At 34.6% G+C, this 16906-nt stretch overlaps 5 protein-coding genes across 8 annotated transcripts in view; 2 read left to right on the top strand and 3 right to left on the bottom strand.

Moving 5' to 3' along the window:
- Positions 1-16906, bottom strand: part of LOC107617766 (lysine histidine transporter 1) — a 122262-nt gene that overhangs the window by 65086 nt on the left and 40270 nt on the right. The window lies entirely within an intron of this gene.
- Positions 4119-6415, top strand: LOC107618840 (hemerythrin HHE cation-binding domain protein). The gene is made up of 3 exons (XM_016321014.2): positions 4119-5208; positions 5412-5566; positions 5783-6415. Exons 1-3 carry the CDS (start codon positions 4614-4616, stop codon positions 6035-6037), a joined length of 1005 nt encoding a protein of 334 aa, XP_016176500.1. The 5' UTR covers positions 4119-4613; the 3' UTR covers positions 6038-6415.
- Positions 8383-11075, top strand: LOC107616565 (Polynucleotidyl transferase, ribonuclease H-like superfamily protein). Of its 2 annotated transcripts, XM_088500593.1 has the most exons (7): positions 8494-8876; positions 8964-9051; positions 9144-9281; positions 9368-9455; positions 9548-9668; positions 10358-10476; positions 10954-11075. In XM_088500593.1, the coding sequence occupies exons 1-7, from the start codon at positions 8596-8598 to the stop codon at positions 10956-10958; spliced, it is 840 nt and encodes a 279-aa protein (XP_088356719.1). In that variant the 5' UTR covers positions 8494-8595; the 3' UTR covers positions 10959-11075. The 2 variants fall into 2 exon arrangements, with proteins under 2 accessions (XP_016174002.1, XP_088356719.1); XM_016318516.3 differs by lacking the exon at positions 10954-11075 and having other exon boundaries at positions 8383-8876; positions 10358-10786.
- Positions 11311-13134, bottom strand: LOC107617823 (uncharacterized). The gene is made up of 2 exons (XM_016319695.3): positions 12760-13134; positions 11311-11827 (listed from the first exon to the last, which is right to left on the bottom strand). Exons 1-2 carry the CDS (start codon positions 12851-12853, stop codon positions 11526-11528), a joined length of 396 nt encoding a protein of 131 aa, XP_016175181.1. The 5' UTR covers positions 12854-13134; the 3' UTR covers positions 11311-11525.
- Positions 14523-16075, bottom strand: LOC107617824 (replication protein A 14 kDa subunit B). 2 transcript variants are annotated; one of them, XM_016319696.3, is made up of 3 exons: positions 15953-16075; positions 15451-15709; positions 14523-14944 (listed from the first exon to the last, which is right to left on the bottom strand). In XM_016319696.3, exons 2-3 carry the CDS (start codon positions 15704-15706, stop codon positions 14880-14882), a joined length of 321 nt encoding a protein of 106 aa, XP_016175182.1. In that variant the 5' UTR covers positions 15707-15709; positions 15953-16075; the 3' UTR covers positions 14523-14879. The 2 variants fall into 2 exon arrangements, with proteins under 2 accessions (XP_016175182.1, XP_020966668.1); XM_021111009.2 differs by lacking the exon at positions 15953-16075 and adding an exon at positions 15820-15922.

Here is a 16906-nt window from a genome sequence, read left to right as displayed (position 1 = left end):
CTTCTTTGGCACTATCACGAGGCTGGGCGAAGTGGATCGGTCTTGCTTCTAGCGGGACTGTTTGAGAACTCGAACAGGACAGCCCACCTCCAACAACCACGTCACGAACTGCAGCATACCACTCCATTACATGCTGTGGCATTAGCGTTGCATGTACGTCGAACATTACCCTCACATGTTGATCTCCTTCAATCCAAAATAATCTGTTGGTGAATCTACCGCTCGGAAGCGCGTGCAAAAATCTATATGCAACACGCCCAACCTCCTTGCTACCTATTCTCCATGTTGCTCAATATGACCGTCTTTAGCGCATGTAGGGTATCAACAAGCCTAGTGTGCAACATCACAGTTGAGTTATACTCATAAATTACTTCTTTATCATCGTTTTTTACTATCCATTGTGTTAAATTAAAATAAAAAGAATTGATTATTCTCTATGAGAACAAAGTTAAAGAATAAATAGAGAGATGAGAAAGAAAAGATTGAATTGTGAATTGTGAGAGTATGATTGAGAATGGGAGAATATATATAGAATTTTTCTCCAAGATATATAAGGTGCATAGACACCTACTCCATAGTACACATATTTCAAGTGCTGAGACACGTATTACACATTTGAGTTTATCTCAGAGGTTGAGCCCATGTTCATTGTTTTAAACGTATCTTGGGTGCTGAAACTTTGTTTCTAGTTTACGCATATTTTGAATGTTATGTATCCATTTTTCCACTTTACTCGTATCCCGGGTGCACTCAAGATACGTCACGCCATCGTTGTGTCACATAACGTGGTCTCAGTACCCGAATATGATTATTTTCTAATTCCCCCTTCGTATATGAGATGTGATACGTTGTTTATTGTTAGGATTTGGTTGAATTAGTCCCACATTGCTTAGGATAGCAAATGGAGTGGGTGGCCTAGGCTATAAATATGAGGCTAAGTTCTCCATTTGTTTTTGCACCAGTCAGAAACACTTTAAGCTTGTATCTGATTTTTCTTTTCCTCTGTACTCTTTGATTAGAGAGTGTTGTGAGGTGTAGTTAGATATTTGCTTTGAGAGAGTGTGGGTGTACTGGGATGCCGGTGTTAGAGAGAAAGAAGTCTATGTGTTGTAACAATTTTCACATAGTGATATTCTCTGGTTGTCATTTGACAACGGCCATGATTTTTTCTCCGGTAATTGGAGTTTCCACGTTAAATTCTTGTGTTGTGATTGTGTTTATTTTATTTCTCTGTCAGAGGTGTTTTCTCAAGGGGAAATGGTGTCTTATTCCCAACAAGTGGTATCAGAGCTTCGGTTCGGTGGGATTTATTCTTAGTATGCTCTGTGATTGCAGCCTAGTCTGACCTTCCACATCAGAAAAGAATTTTGTCCTGTGGCTTGAGGTTGATCTTTGGTTGTTGTTGTTGTTGCTGGAAGGCAGTGTGACACTGTGAGAGTGCAGTTTGGAAAGGTTCTGGTTAAGGAAAGACCTGGTATTTAAGTGTGTCCATTGTGACCCACCTCTATTTTTTGGGGACCCTTCCTAGTGCACGGTCTACAGTTGAGTTATACTATTCCAGTATACGGTTGCAACAATATCAGGATATTCAAGTGCTGTGAAGCTTGAAATAGAGAAATTTGATGGAAGAATCAATTTTGGCTTGTGGCAAATACAAGTCAAGGATGTGTTGATACAATCAGGTTTGCACAAGGCGTTGAAGGAGAAGATCTCTGGTTGCTCTCTCTATGAGAGAAGATGATGTTCTCTAGAAGACAAGAAGTATCCTCATGGTATTACCGCACTGCCATGGATAAGGATAAGTTGTGGCAATCGGGTCCACAATTGCACACGGGCATTGGTTGGCGTTGAGATGCAAGGTGTGTGGCGGAGTTAGGTCGATGGCTGAAGAACTTCCAGGAAAAGCCAATTTGGAAGTTGCACCATGAATTTTCAGCAATGTTTCGATCTGTACCAAGGCGAAATGCTTGGAGTGGTCTAATTCCAAGTGAGTATACTTTCATGGTGGAGTATGATAGTTCTCTGAACTATGATTGTCGGTATAGACAATGGCAGCAAAGAATTGTCGGTGTTGACAATGGAAGCTGAAGATGTGTGACTATTTCAATCAAGGTGGAGATTGTTAGGATTTGGTTGAATTAGTCTCACATTGCTTAGGATAGCAAATGGAGTGGGTGGCCTAGGCTATAAATATGAGGCTAAGTTCTCCATTTATTTTTGCACCAGTCAGAAACACTTTAAGCTTGTATCTGATTTTTCTTTTCCTCTGTACTCTTTGATTAGAGAGTGTTGTGAGGTGTAGTTAGATATTTGCTTTGAGAGAGTGTGGGTGTATTGGGGTGCCGGTGTTAGAGAGAAAGAAGTTTATGTGTTGTAACAATTTTCACATAGTGATATTATCTGGTTGTCATTTGACAACGGCCGTGGTTTTTTCTCCAGTAATTGGAGTTTCCACGTTAAATTCTTGTGTTGTGATTATGTCTATTTTATTTCTCTGTCAAAGGTATTTTCTCAAGGAGGAATGGTGTCTTATTCCCAACATATATTTAGATAATTAACTCATATTTTATGCATTTCCGTAATTTTTATATTTATTTAATTTAAATAAAAACTCCCTTTTTAAACATATATAAAAATAAAAATAAAAATAAAGACTAAATTTTTTACATTTATAAAACTTAGGAGTTATATTGAATAATATAGCTCCATGGAGATGATTCTCGTAATTTCATGGCTTATTTGCTGAAATAAACTACTTGCTCTTTAATAATTTGTATAAATGGGAAGTAAAGGAAGAAAAACTTATTACTTGCAATATAAAAAGTAACCAAAGGTTTGTGTACACGAAAATATTGACTCAATAATAATAATAATAATACCTTATTTACATTTTGAAATAATAATTTTGTATTTTAATTTATTCATAAACCATGTTAGATTATTATGATAAGAGGTAGTTATTCAATATTATCTGATCTTTTTTAAAATTTTATTTGGAGCATAAAAATTAGAATAAAACAAAAAACAATAAACATACTGGCGAATTTTTCTCTTAAATTGACCTTCAACAAGATGTTAGTATGGATATATAAAAGTAAAAAATATATTTTTAAATAATGATTATGAAATTAATTTACAATGCAATTACGTACATATTAAACCATTAAAAATTCATCGAGAGATCAACATGACTAGTTAAATTTCTACAGATGTGGAGAATTGCAAAACGACAAGATAACGTGACGACTACTCCGAGGGATCAATTTAACAAAAACCAAAGGAATCAAAGAGCAAAACAAAAGGAAAAAGGATACCGAGTATCACGATGCCGGACTTCGCATTTGCTAGCTTGTTTATCTGCTGCTTTTTTTATGAGTAAAATAATTTTTAAATAATTTAAAAATATAACAAAAATAATTAATAAATATTATATTTTTTTTATAAGTAATAAAATAAATTTTATTTAACAAATAATTTATTCATTTCATCCGAATTTTTACGATAATTTTTTAATAAATATTTAAAAGACATACACAAAAATTCGAAACAAAATTTAATTTTTATATTTTTTATTTTTTAAATAATATGGTGATTTACAATAAAATATTTTTTTAAAAAAATTCACTTAAAAAAATACTAAATTTAATGATAAAAAAATTATTTTTTTAATAATGCTTGTAAAAATTATATCAAAATTTTATTTTTAATTTTTTTAATATATATTTAATATTTAGTTTGTGTTGTCATATTTTTTACTTAAGTTTATTTATCGTTAATATTTTTTGGAGTTATTTTTGTTAGTAATGTAAATTTTTTGTTTTAGTAATTTATTTTTTTATACATATTTTCTAGTATATCCCTGAAGATTTCAGTTAATCCAATTACTTCGGTCAATATTTCGCACGATAGATTACTTCTTTCTCAACTAATAGGGGAGCAGGGTACATTGTTTGACTATCGATTCTTCATGAATATATAAACTTTTAAAATAGAAAAAGACCCAACGACTAAAATTTTAATTGTCATACCATAACCATCGGATACAACGTTTTATCCATAATTAATTAATTAATTAAAACCAATTTAGTGGTTATATTAAGTTGATGGATGTTGACGGCATCGCTAATGCATTAAAATCCTCCCTTTCGTACTTTTCGCTGGAATGGAAAATAATCCCGGCTTAGATGTACTTTTCACAGGAATTCATTTTTGTTAAGAAATGGCAGCGGATTAAGATTTAGATTTGGATTGCAGAGGAAGAAGATAAGGGAAGGGAATGGAATTAATTTCCACTTTTATTTTCTTTGCAAAGAAGGCACAATAAAAACATCATCACACTCACACAATATCCATTTATGGCTTCACCTGCACGACACCACACCAAACCAAACGCATTACTCAAACCACTTCTCTTTCACTCACCCTCACAGTCACACCATTAACCACCTCCCCACCCTCCTAATCGGTGCTGCTATAATCCAAATTAAGCTGTCGTTTTCAGTTCGTTTAAGCTTAATCAATAATCATCACTACTAATCCCCATTCCCTCTAAACTCTAACTAACTCAACTTTCTCCTAAACCGTTCTTCCGCTATTTTCTGTTTGTTTCCGTTATGGGGAACTGTTGTCCCAAGCCGGAAAAATTAACGGCGGAGATTGTTCCGCACGACGGAGCTAAAGTTTATCCGACGGTCCGTTTGTACGGTTCGCCGAAGAGCATCGTCGCTGCTTACCTTCGTTTCGCGCTTCTCCACAAGTCTGTTTCGTTGGAATTTGTTCCATCCAACGAAACGCCGTCGGAGCGCGACGGAGGATCCGACCCGGTTAGACTCCAGGTAGGGTCCGAGGTTGTTACGGGTTCCCGTGAGACGCTGCTGCGGTTTATTGACGCGCGGTTCCCTGGTCCATCGGTGGAGGCAGCTGCTGGTGGCGGAGAAGTGGGGAGGGAAGATGAAACGACGCCGTTGCTGGTGAGGATGACGGTGCTGCATCACAGGAGCATGTTGAGGCAGTTGGAGAGTGTGGTGAGGTGGGCGGAGGATCTGGCGACACGTGGAGGGAAGAAGGCGATTGATCCAACGGTGGGAAGCCCTAGGATGGAGATTAGGAAATTCGGGAGGAGCTACTCCGAGGTGCTTGAGGTTCTAATGGAGCACGCTCAGATGGAAGAAACTATCCTATTCCCTCTCTTCGATAAGGCTGATCGAGGTAACCAATCACTACAATGTTTCTCAAATTATTATTATTATTATTATTTGTTAGGTGCTCTGTTTTAATTGGATTTGTGTTTGTTGTGAAGAGATATAGTGACTTTTTTTTAGCGGAGGTTGCGGAAAAGTTTGCTACTTGTCTTTGAAGCAATTCTGTGAGTGGTATAATATTTGAATTAAAAATAAAATGAAATGATGTAGGGCTCACCAAAGCTGCAAAGGAAGAACATGCTAGGGATCTACCTATCATGAATGGAATCAAAGAAGACATAAAATCAGTTGGGGTTTTGGACTCTGGCAGCCCTGATTTTCGAGAGGGTTTGTACAATATTTCTGCTCGCCTCAAGTTATTACAAGTAAGTTTGGCTTCTTTATAGTTACACCTTTTGATCAACATATTTGAATGCGAATTGTTTAAAGGATTATCAGGAAGTAATTATTATTTGGGTTTCCATGATTTGTGTTATGTATTGTGTCTGTGTAATTTGGCTATTGGGATCCTGATAAATTACCAGCATTTTTCACCATCAAGTGGAGATCTGAATTGTGATGTTGATTATGTGTTGGTATAGGGACAGTGCAAGCAACATTTCATGGAAGAGGAGGTGGAATTGCTTCCGTTTATGGAGGCATTGGAGTTGAGCAAAGAGCAAGAGGTGAGTACATTGGAACAATGCTTTGATGTGATGCGCGAAACACATGGGCGTCTGTTGAAGTTTCTGCTCGAAGGGCTGCCAGCTCATGATGCCATCAAGTACTTGGAGTTAATCAATAAGTGCAGGGACAAAGCCAGAATGGAATCCATGCTCCAAATGATTCTTAAGTGAGCAACAAATCTTACTCAAAGTCATTGGTCCTACCATTATGAGCACATGGATGATGTACTTGGAATCATGCTTTGAAAATAATAGATGTAAAGTTAGAAATTTTTAGCCTCTTATACTAAATGAAGCACCGAGCACGTGAATGAAACATTCTTCTAGTGCATCTTAGCCTGGACTAACAATATCATTTCGAAAAATAGGGAGTTTTATTTTCTTTCTCTTGCCCCCTTCATGATAGTTTCCATAAGGTTGTCATGAAAATATGTTCCTAAAGTATGTACATCTAAGTTTCTGTACTACAGACTACCAGTGTATTCAAAACTCAAAGGTACTATGTCAAGTAACATGTTAGTTTGCAATGTGTTGAAATTCTTTTCCAAAGTGCTTGTTTGCCTATGAACTGATGTCAATTCTTAGCAAATAAAGTTTCATTTCTCTCGACCCGTTGTGCCAAATGTTTCAACTTTCAACTACTAATCTTTCATGTAAATTTTGGGAGGCAAGTTAATTAATTGGAGTCCCAAAACACCAAATAAAATGGATAAATCATAGAAAGAACGGACCCATGTTTACTTTTCCGTGGAGTGTGTTCGGCTAGTAATAACTTGAAATGAGCCTGACATCTTATTTGAAGTACATTAAAAGAAAAAAAAATTCTTAATAATACTTTGACATCTTAACCATCATCAACTTATTGTTCCATTTTTTTCAGCCTGTTACATTAGCAATTTAGTACATGTATCTCTTTGTAATTTTCCCAATATTGGAATACGCTCCAAACAAGTGCATCTCAGTTTTCTCACTGCCATTATTTAGCAATAGTTTAGGAATGTTAATTTAATAATTTATTTCTCTGATTATTTTTTTAATACTTAAATAAATAAATATTTAAATATATATTATTTTTAAAATATAAAAAAAAACTTAAAAAATTAAAAATGAGTTAAAATTTTCTGTCTCTGCAATTTAATCATCTAACACATTTCACATCCACCACAATTTCACTGTTGTAATGTTCACTCATCGTTAATTCATTCAAAAAGTACAGCCATGGCTAAACATTTCATTAAGAGGTGTTTTATGACTTGATTTAATCCGAAAATTCATTTAAGATTCAAACCCCTTTAAGCAAATGGCTCGTCTCGGTCCGCTTAAATCAAAAATTAAAAAAAGAAAAGTACAGGTAGACAATGAAAATTATTGTAAACCTTAAATTTCAGAATTTCAGAATTTCAGCAGCTAGCAGGTAAACTTTATATTTCAATTTTTAAAATTATTATATTTTAGCTTATTTAGGGAAGAAATTTTGCACAATCTTTGTTCATAACATGAATAGGGCACTGAGGAATTTTTGTTTTTGTACGTACTTGGGCTGGGAGTCTGATCAACTCCGCCATCAACTTCCAATGCTCGCTCATCTATTACATTTAACTCTTTAAATATGATTGTTACCTTATTCCTGTTGATAAACTCATCGAAAATTATTTTGCTAATATTTTAGGATGCTTTATTGCTTTCACCACATAAGATAGGTACTTTTGGATGAGTTTCTCCAATTTTTAAAATAATTTGTAAGAAATGAAAGTGATCTCATAGTTCAATTTAACTGTATTTTCTTTTATCCTAAAATCTTTCTTTTGGTTACTCTTTTTATCCTTAAATCTTGAACCTCCATTGAGTATGCTAGGATAATGTTTAAAAAATAGTATAGTAAAATTTTAAATATTTCATTTTTTTGAATTTTCTTTTATAAAGCTCCATTTGCGGCATTTTTTATTAGTCCTCAAATATAGGAAAATTCCAGTCGATTCCTATATCCCGTTGATTATAGTTAATACTTAATTTGGTTCCTCAACTTATACGTGAGTCTCAATTTAGTTTTTGAGGTTTCAATTGTTTCAGTCTCCAAAGTTTATAAATGTGCTTTATATTAGTCTCTGAGACGATTTTTAGTATAAAAACGTTAATGGGGTGCTGTTATAAACTATCAGATGTCATGTTAAAACTTGTAAAATGATGTGGTTTTGGTTTTTGCATTTAAATAGCTAAAAAACGGTATCATATTACTTATTTTGTTAGGTAAAATTTTAATAAACACCATTTACGATGTTGTTTTTGAGTTATTTGAGTGTCAAAACTAAAACGACATCATTTTACAAGGTTTAGTGTGGCATCCGGCTGTTTACGACAATGTTCCATTAACGTTTGTAAGTTGAAAATTGTTTCAAGGACTAATATGAGTTATGTTCACAAAGCTTGAGGACTAAATAAAGACAATTGAAATTTTAGGGACTAAATTGTACCTTGCATCGACCAAATTGAGGATTATCATATGACGTTCATGACCCATAACGTTATTGAAGAAAAAGAAAAGGTCCCGCGCGCAAATAAAAAGAGAAAAGGAGGGAAAGAGAAAACCTCTAGAAAAGGGTAAAAATAGTTATTCTATTTTTATTTTATTTTTAATGAGAAGCTTAAAGCAGTTGGCCCTAACCCGTTGAGGTGTCTCGTATGAGAAGTGAAGTTCAGTTGGCGGGAAACTGAAAGTTGGAAGCGCCGAAATGGGATCGGAAAGCGTGGTTCCGAAATGGGCTTCTCAGCCTTGCATTATGGGAATCGACGAAGCCGGTAGAGGCCCGGTTTTGGGTCCCATGGTCTATGGTTGCTTATACTGCTCTCGCTCCTACCAGAACACTCTCTCCTCTCTCAGTTTTGCAGATTCCAAAACCCTCAAAGAAGACAAGAGGGAAGAACTCTTTGAAGCTCTCAAATCCAATGACTCTCTTGCTTGGGCCGTTGACGTCATCGATCCCAGGGACCTCTCCGCTAAAATGCTCCAGAAGTAAGCTATTATCAATCTTCTTCAACATTATTATGCTAATTTACTACTTAGCCCCTTTCTTCGTCGTGTTAATTTTGATTGTTACAGGAACAAGATTAACTTGAATGAGATTTCACATGATTCTGCTATGGGACTCATTCATAGGGTTCTCAAATTGGGAGTGCTCTTAACCGAGGTAAATGCTGCTTTTCCATAACTACATGTTAATGTAGATAATCATTTCAGTTACAAGAGTGAGGAACGTAGAAATTTTGTGTGTTTTGTTAGGTTTATATAGATACAGTTGGAGATCCAGGGAAATACGAAGTGAAGCTATCTAAAGTTTTTCCGTCTATCAAATTTGTGGTTGCAAAGAAGGCTGATAGTCTTTATCCTGTTGTTAGTGGTGCAAGCATTGTTGCAAAGGTACTTAATTTGAATGTTTTTCTCCCTTGATGATATTGTTGCGACAGTTTGGTTTCGACATTTTTAATGTAATCTGAATTTTTTAGGTCACAAGGGACAGGGCTTTAAGAGATTGGGTTCTTGATGAGAGTGTTGAAAACATGCACAGAAACTTTGGCTCTGGATATCCTGGAGGTGCAAAAGACTATATATAAATCTATTGTTCTGAACAATATTATACACTTCTTGTGCCTATGATGAATGTGGTTGTGCCTTCATTTTTGTAGATCCCCAAACCAAGTCTTGGCTAGAAGATCACAAGCATCCGATCTTTGGATTTCCGACATTGGTCCGGTTTAGTTGGGGAACCTGCAATACCTATTTTAAAGGTGGTGCGGAGGTCTTATGGTAAGCCCCCATTTTCAATCTTCTGGGAAACCTCAGAATTTGACTCCCTGTGATGCCTAAGTTTGCTCCAGTTTATATCTGATAGATTATTCATCATGACATCATGTCAATTTTAGTTTCAACGTTCATGTGCTCCCAGAATAGCAATATCAATCCCACATTAGAAAGTTGAATAAGTTGCACTTTGTGCTCTTAAGACACACTGTTGTTGAAATCAAGATCATTTTGAGTTCTTCTAGCTGTTTCTAGATTGATTAGTAGGAAGTAGGTACTTCTCCCTTTCTCATTTAAAGTGTTTGTATGTCAACAACTAAAAGCAGAGATTTAATAAATAATTTGGAGTCGAGATAAATTCCCATGGTAGCACTTCATATAGGTCTTGTAATTTGTGAAAGAACCGGCTCCCCTAAGCTTTGAGAACTTTGAGTTTAAAGTGTAGTCTCTAAGTTTGTGTGAGAGAAGGGTTCTCTTTTACATATTTTAAGTTTGGCTAACGGGTTAAGAAAGATTTTTAAAAGAGTTAGTTTCTTGGCATGCATCATATCTTAAGGTTGAAACCCCGTACCGCCATCCATTTATATGAAATAAACAACCTTTACTCTTCTATCTCTCTTTTCATGTCTTTTTCTTTCTCTACAAGCTTTGTCTGAATTGTTGTTTATCTGACTAAATTTTGTCACTACTTGTAGGGAGTCTGACAACGATGAAGATGGTGGCAACAATAATAGCAATGGCAAGCGGCAGTTGAAGCTAAGCAACGTGGGTTTCACCACATCCAAGAGGAGAAGCGAAGAAATAGAATCAAGTGGTAAAGGACGCTGTAGATTTTTCCAGTCCAGGAAACTTGAGCAACTCACTTATTTCCAAAAATAATGCTTCATTGTTGCACCTTGTTCTTATGTCATCTTTGTTGTAGCTACATTATATCATTATATTGAATGTTTTTCTATGGAGTTTGGATAACATGTTCTGCTGTATAAATTTCCTAGAACTATATAACAACTATCAGATGTCTACTGAACTTACACTCTATCAAAGTGATAATTCAATTGGTATTGATATTTGTAAGTTGAATTTATGTAGTTAGATGAACAGGCATACCCACACATTTACATGTCTGAGATAGCTGATTCTGACGAATAATTACTTTTTTGGTTCGAATGGCTGTTGTATACTACACTTGGTTGGCCATAATTCCTTACCCTAGCCCCTAGGAATTAGGATGCAGATCCCTGTTTTCAAATTTTGTTCTTGCTTATTCAATTTGTATTTTTCACACTTGCAGTTTAAGATATCTACGCAAACATTAGGAGTCAGCACTTTCTGCCGACATTATATTCTTCTTGGTTGGTCTTATCGGAATCCTTTGATCTGATTGGACATTGGATGCGATAGCTACATTCCCAGCACCGAATAATACTTCCAACCGAACGTACGTGTTTGAAAAATGATATTTCTATTACTTATGTTCACTTATATCTATTGTCACTTTCAGCAATTGCTGAATATAACAGTGGTCATAATTAAAGATGATGAATTTAGCAGAAAGAAAAATGCAGTGAAAATGATATATCATTTTCCATTTTAACTTGTCCATGGGATACTGTAAATTTGATAGTTTGCATACATGAAGAAACCATGCTACTCCGAACAAAATACTATCATATTCCTTGGAAGTTGGAACTGATACATTTTGAATATAATACACAACATATTGTCCTCACGAGAAAATATTGTCCGAAAATAACATATATAAGCTATAGCATTCGACTACTCACCACGAGAAAAAAAAATGGTAAAGAACCTATATAACAAACATGTTACATGATATACAAAATAACCTTTATTTTTATTTTTTTACAAAATCAATAGGAGAGGACAGGCCAAAGTGATCACAATTGAAGTGAAAACGTTGATTCTGCTGAGATTGTTGTTGGCAGCACCACGGTGTATCTGATGGTTGCGATTGTTATTAGCAGCAGCACCTCCTGCATAAACAGGTATAACCCCGCCGCCGGCTGGTACATTCGGAGAGTGACCTGATCCTGGCTCTCCATTTCCATGTGCAGCGCCAGCGCCGCCGCCGCCGCCATGAGGGGCTGTATGACTGCCTCCTTCTATCTTACTTCCATTCATTATCTTGCTTTCCTGCATGGTTGCTATTGTAATAAAAAAAAATGAGTAGGGGTGTTTACTCATGGACTCTTGTTTCTTTCAGATAAGTAAGAAAGAAACTAGCAACTAACAAAGCTATGGGAACAAGATTCTCTATACCAATGATAGTTGTAAAGTGTTCATTTTCTCCAAAAATCTAAATCAGAAGCACCCTAAACCTTAAAATATCTTAATATGCAGTACACAGCATAGAGAATTCTGTAGACCAAGACATGATTTGGTATAGGATCCCCCACTAGACAGATAAAAGCCATTGATATTCACTTTTTATTCTAACTGAAGGTGAGGTAGAAGTTAATACCAGCAACTTTAGTTCAGCATTATCTAAACATCTTAGGAGTGGCAAGCAAGGAATATGTAACATTCAAAGAGGTTCCGTGATACCTAATAGGAATATTTTGAGACCAATTGCCAAAAACACAGAATCTGAATTACCATTATGCTATGGTTCAGTGGAAAAATGCACTTAATGATGTCAAAAGAAAGCTGCTTTAAAAAGCTATTAGAAACTCTAGATACAGATTAAAAAATGTTTACAGAAACTGATAAATAAATAGAGGTTAATCATAATTCCAGCAATTAGAACACTGAACTGATTGCCCTGTAACTCTGTTGGACTTATGTAGTTCTTCAATCAAAAGGGTGTTTGAGAAAAATTAAAAGAATAAAAATTATAATTGCTTGCTGATAAATATCTATAATTTCAATTTTCTAAACAATCAGCTTATGAATGTGCAACCTTCTTTTATCATAGCTTACTGTTACACAAAGAAAAGCAACTTTACTATCAAGCTTTTTATATAATAGAAGATTTTTAGATCTGTTTATGTACGAGGAAAGAAAGAGGGGAAGGGGATGGCAACAAAACAAGAACTTAGGAACATTTTATAGATAATAAAAGAAATTAGGACAGTACCTGTAGGCAAGGTCTTCCGAGTGGGATATGAAGAAGTAAGATGAGTAAGAAAGAGCAATATAACAAGAGAAAATCCAAGTCCTCTAACACCCATTTTGTTTGTTGTTCTAGTAATCCATACAAATGAGATGAACTTCAGTGATCCTTGTTTTATAAGAGAAAACTCCAACAAAGCTTTTTCAGTTTGTGGCACACCGAATGGCTAGTAGGTAGAGCTTGTTTAAGACTTGCAGGTTAGAATCTTTTGGAAAGCAAGTATGGCCTTATCTCTATTCTATAAGTGCCCTTAATTATAAAAGTAGAAAAAAGTATTGTAAGTGGCAAGTGGTCCAATTAGTTATGAAATATGCGTAGAGTAGTTTTTATCATCTCACGAGTGGAAGGTTTAACAATCGTGGCCATGAGTCACAAGAATACACTATTATACTATTGCTTTATTTTCTGTTTAAACATGATTTTGATTAAAGAAAATTATTCCCTTTTCTCCTCCCCTCAAGTCATAGTCATGATAAAGGTAATTAATTTTGGTTGCTACAGTTTACTCGTTTGTTTAAGCAAATTTTGTTTTAAATTTCACATATGCAACAACCCATGAGTTAGTGTCAGATTATTAAATAGAATTTTAATATGTGAAAAATCAGATCTACTAGACAAAAAAGTATTATAAAAAACAAAAGATATTCATAATGAGTTTGCAAATGATAATTAATTTTTATCTACCATTTGATTGTAGTATTATCGTGGGTTCGTGGCGGATATATTAGATTCTCCCAAAGGGTCAAAGACGGTTTGCACATGTAACACATGTTCAGCTGGCTGCCCAAACATGTTGAGTTAATGAGTAGTATCAAGTATCAACCCATGTTAGGGTTTGAATCCTCTTTAAATAAATACTATATGTAGATCTTTCCTGACTCAAGATACGAAATCATTGATTGCCGCATGGTGGAAATACCGTGGAAAAAAAACTTATTTCCAAATGTGCAAAATCAGACTTATTAATTTCATCGATGAAGTAAATTAATCATTGAGGAGACTCTTTTTGACCTGTAAACCTAAGCAACCCTGTTCTAAATTCTAATGAAACCATGTCAAGTTGCCTTTGCCTTTAGGTCGGTAGCGTAGCACCACCGATTAACCGTTGTTTCTTATAAGTTATAACCAATCCCTTTCATTTTGAATCACCGGCCATCTTCCGTTTGTCTGAATTTTTCAGTAAACATTGATAGGAAAAGTTTAATTGCAATTCACTAATTCACTTTTAGTTGTCAATAGTCTTTTAATAAAATACTGTAGTACCGATATTCTTCACAATTCAAAGAATTTGAAAATTGAAATTGCTTCCGTGCATAAATAGTACTAGTAGAGGGAAAGTACCATATATAAAAGCAAGAAATATCGAAAAATAAAGAGAAAAACCCAAAATAGCCCCTGATAATTATCTCGAAAGACAATGAGATTCTTGACAAAAAAAAAATTAGTTCAGTCCCTGACAATTATTTCGAAAGGATAACAAGACCCTTGTGCCAAAAAAAATTTTGGCACAGAAGCTAATTAGTCCCAAAACAAAATTGAGAGCCGGATTGGGTGGTTTTTTTTTTTTCTTGAAGAACTCGTCCTTTCGAGGTAATTGTCAAGGTCAGGTGAGGTATTCACTCAAAAATAAAATAAGAGAGAACAAAGCACCGGACGTCAAACTAATGATGTGTTAATCATACCAATGCCACGTTTGAGTTAAAAAATCAGGGGAAAGAAATGATAACGAAGATAGCCACCAAATATATAATTAAGGGACAACACTTTTATACTGTATATAGACCAAGCTAAATATAACATTAGAGGTAACGTGCATATATAAACTTAGGTAAGCATTGTAGGCCCGTATATAATTATAAACCAAACCAAACCAGAAATAAATTAGAGATAATCAGATACGAGTATCTCCAAGAGAAAAGAGAGTTTATACAGAGCACATGCTCTGCCTGCTCCTCTGAATAAACATGCATTCTAGTCATTGCTTTTGATCATACATTTACACCCTAAGTTCCTAACACCCAAGAATGAAGGCTGCAATTCCATACCGTTCAATTCCTGATCAAACATTCGGTAAGGTCAGGTCCCTAGAGAAACAGATTTCTGAATTCTCCATTTGCTAGTTGGCATAACTGATTGTAAGAATTGGTATCTGCAAACAAGGCCACATGCCCACATCGAAACCAAGATAAACATTCAGCTAAAAAAAAAAAAAGAAGACTTCTACAAGATTTCAAACGATTATAGAATTTTTATCGGTGTCTAAATAGAACAGCCATCCACTGAATCTAATACAGGGTTTAATTTGAGAACAAAATCAATATTGAAAGAACATTCTACCCTGACATTTTTCTTCTACTACAAGACTTACAGAGAATTATAGGAATTTGATCTTTAGTGTCTAATGACTAATTAAAACAATCATCCATTGAATCTAGTATGGGGTAAGTTAAGCTGAAAAAAAAAAACACAACATTCATAACTGTTTAATTTTGATGTAGTGACAGTGACAGTGCAATTATAATTAGATGATCATGTAAAATTGTTTGCATTAAAACTAAATTCATAACTCTACTTAATACAATTTTCTTTTGGAAAGTAAATTATTAAAACAAAGTAAAGAGGAAAAATCATAGCAAACAGTGTAATGATTGATACCAAAAGTGGCGCCAAAGTCAGTCCAGATTTCAGCATTGATGGAGTGATTAGTTTCCGCAATACCAATTACTTCAACAAAATTCATAAGAGGGACTTGTGGCAAACCATTCACAGTTAGTTCTTGATCATCTGTGGATTTTGCTGCAGTGACCACACCATCACATTTATTCACCTGAACCACCGTTCGTACTTTCTTTCCTATGAACTTTGGAAGCAACTCGCCATTTACAAACACAGCGGGGTTTGAAGTGTCCATGGCCTAAAAGGGAAAAAAAAAAGATCAAACAGATTGAAAGAATCAAACTTCACAAGTGGATTCTGATTAAGTAATAGTAATTTATGTAATTAAGTAAAAACCCTAGTTTCAACCTTCAACTTAACCCCGTAGCACTAAAAAACCCTAAGAATAGTTTCCGCAAGATAAGTGCAGAAAAAGAAACATCCACAGCATCAAAGAATTGAAGTAAAAAACATAAACGGAAAAAAGAAAAGGAGAAGTCACCTTGAAATTGAATGATTGAAAACACTGAACCCTTTGCGTTTGAGTTAAAATGGGCAGTGGAAAAGAAATACATAAGAAGAGCGGGAAATGAACAATAAACAAGCGGGAAGGCTTCGGTGAACTTTTCTATGTGGCGGGAAAGGAATATACTTGGGTTTTTACCATTCTCTCCCAAACTTGAGTGAATCGAACCAAGTGGATTTAATTACAAGTCTTATTGTACATCTAACTATTTTTTGTCAACTAAATCCAATCAAATTGATTCGATTTTAACAGAATTTACTAAGGCATAAAGTAAGTATATGAATCTTTTTTTTTGTTTGTATTCTTTTTTATTTGTGTGTTTCTTTGTCTGTTATTTTTTAAATATTACTTATCACGGTAAATTTTAGAAGATTAGATTTAATCGTATTGTATAATTTTTTTAAGTGTTTAAAAATACTCTATATGATTTCAGAATGTTCTAAAATGTTCTAGAAGGTTTCAGATATCCTGAAAAATCATAGAGTATTTTAGAAGAGTGTAAATATATATAAATGTATATAAAAGTATGAAAAGTAGTATGAAATAATCTAAAATTATTTAAAGAACTATGGTAGAATAGATATTTGTAGTAAAAGTTTTAGATGGTCAATCTCAACCGTTGATTATATTTAATTCTAACCATTCATTGAAGATATGGATGGCTATAAATAGGGGGTAAGAGTTAGAGTTTGTGTGTGTAAGTCATTTGTAATAAACACTTAAGTAATAAAGTGTTATTTCCACCAAAGTTTTATTTCTCTTGTATTCTTAGCTTTCTTATTAAGTATTGAGGGTTAGACTGAATTGGTCTTAACTCAAAAGATTGAGTAAGTTCGAGTGTCGGCATGGTAGCGTTAGAGTGTGTTCTAAGTCGTGAAAATTTGGCATCAGAGCAAAGTTCGAGAGGGAGCACAAGTGATTTGTGGGTAT

Source organism: Arachis ipaensis, chromosome B9, assembly GCF_059453495.1.
Source record: "Arachis ipaensis isolate K30076 ecotype BB chromosome B9, ASM5945349v1, whole genome shotgun sequence".
NCBI classification, from domain to species: domain Eukaryota; kingdom Viridiplantae; phylum Streptophyta; class Magnoliopsida; order Fabales; family Fabaceae; genus Arachis; species Arachis ipaensis.
Note: the sequence above shows the minus strand (reverse complement) of the source record. Positions and strands in the feature narration are given on the sequence as shown.

Bases quoted from the DNA above. Each gene is read 5' to 3' on its own strand.
- LOC107618840 (XM_016321014.2), top strand. From the start codon at position 4,614: ATGGGGAACTGTTGTCCCAAGCCGGAAAAATTAACGGCGGAGATTGTT. The intron at 5,209-5,411 runs GTAACCAATCAC...GAAATGATGTAG, and splicing joins CTTCGATAAGGCTGATCGAG to GGCTCACCAAAGCTGCAAAG. The intron at 5,567-5,782 runs GTAAGTTTGGCT...GTGTTGGTATAG, and splicing joins CTCGCCTCAAGTTATTACAA to GGACAGTGCAAGCAACATTT.
- LOC107616565 (XM_016318516.3), top strand. From the start codon at position 8,596: ATGGGATCGGAAAGCGTGGTTCCGAAATGGGCTTCTCAGCCTTGCATT. The intron at 9,052-9,143 runs GTAAATGCTGCT...GTGTTTTGTTAG, and splicing joins TGGGAGTGCTCTTAACCGAG to GTTTATATAGATACAGTTGG. The intron at 9,456-9,547 runs GTGCAAAAGACT...TCATTTTTGTAG, and splicing joins TGGCTCTGGATATCCTGGAG to ATCCCCAAACCAAGTCTTGG.
- LOC107617823 (XM_016319695.3), bottom strand. From the start codon at position 12,853: ATGGGTGTTAGAGGACTTGGATTTTCTCTTGTTATATTGCTCTTTCTT. The intron at 11,828-12,759 runs GTACTGTCCTAA...TTATTACAATAG, and splicing joins TCGGAAGACCTTGCCTACAG to CAACCATGCAGGAAAGCAAG.
- LOC107617824 (XM_016319696.3), bottom strand. From the start codon at position 15,706: ATGGACACTTCAAACCCCGCTGTGTTTGTAAATGGCGAGTTGCTTCCA. The intron at 14,945-15,450 runs GTATCAATCATT...CCTTGTTTGCAG, and splicing joins TGACTTTGGCGCCACTTTTG to ATACCAATTCTTACAATCAG.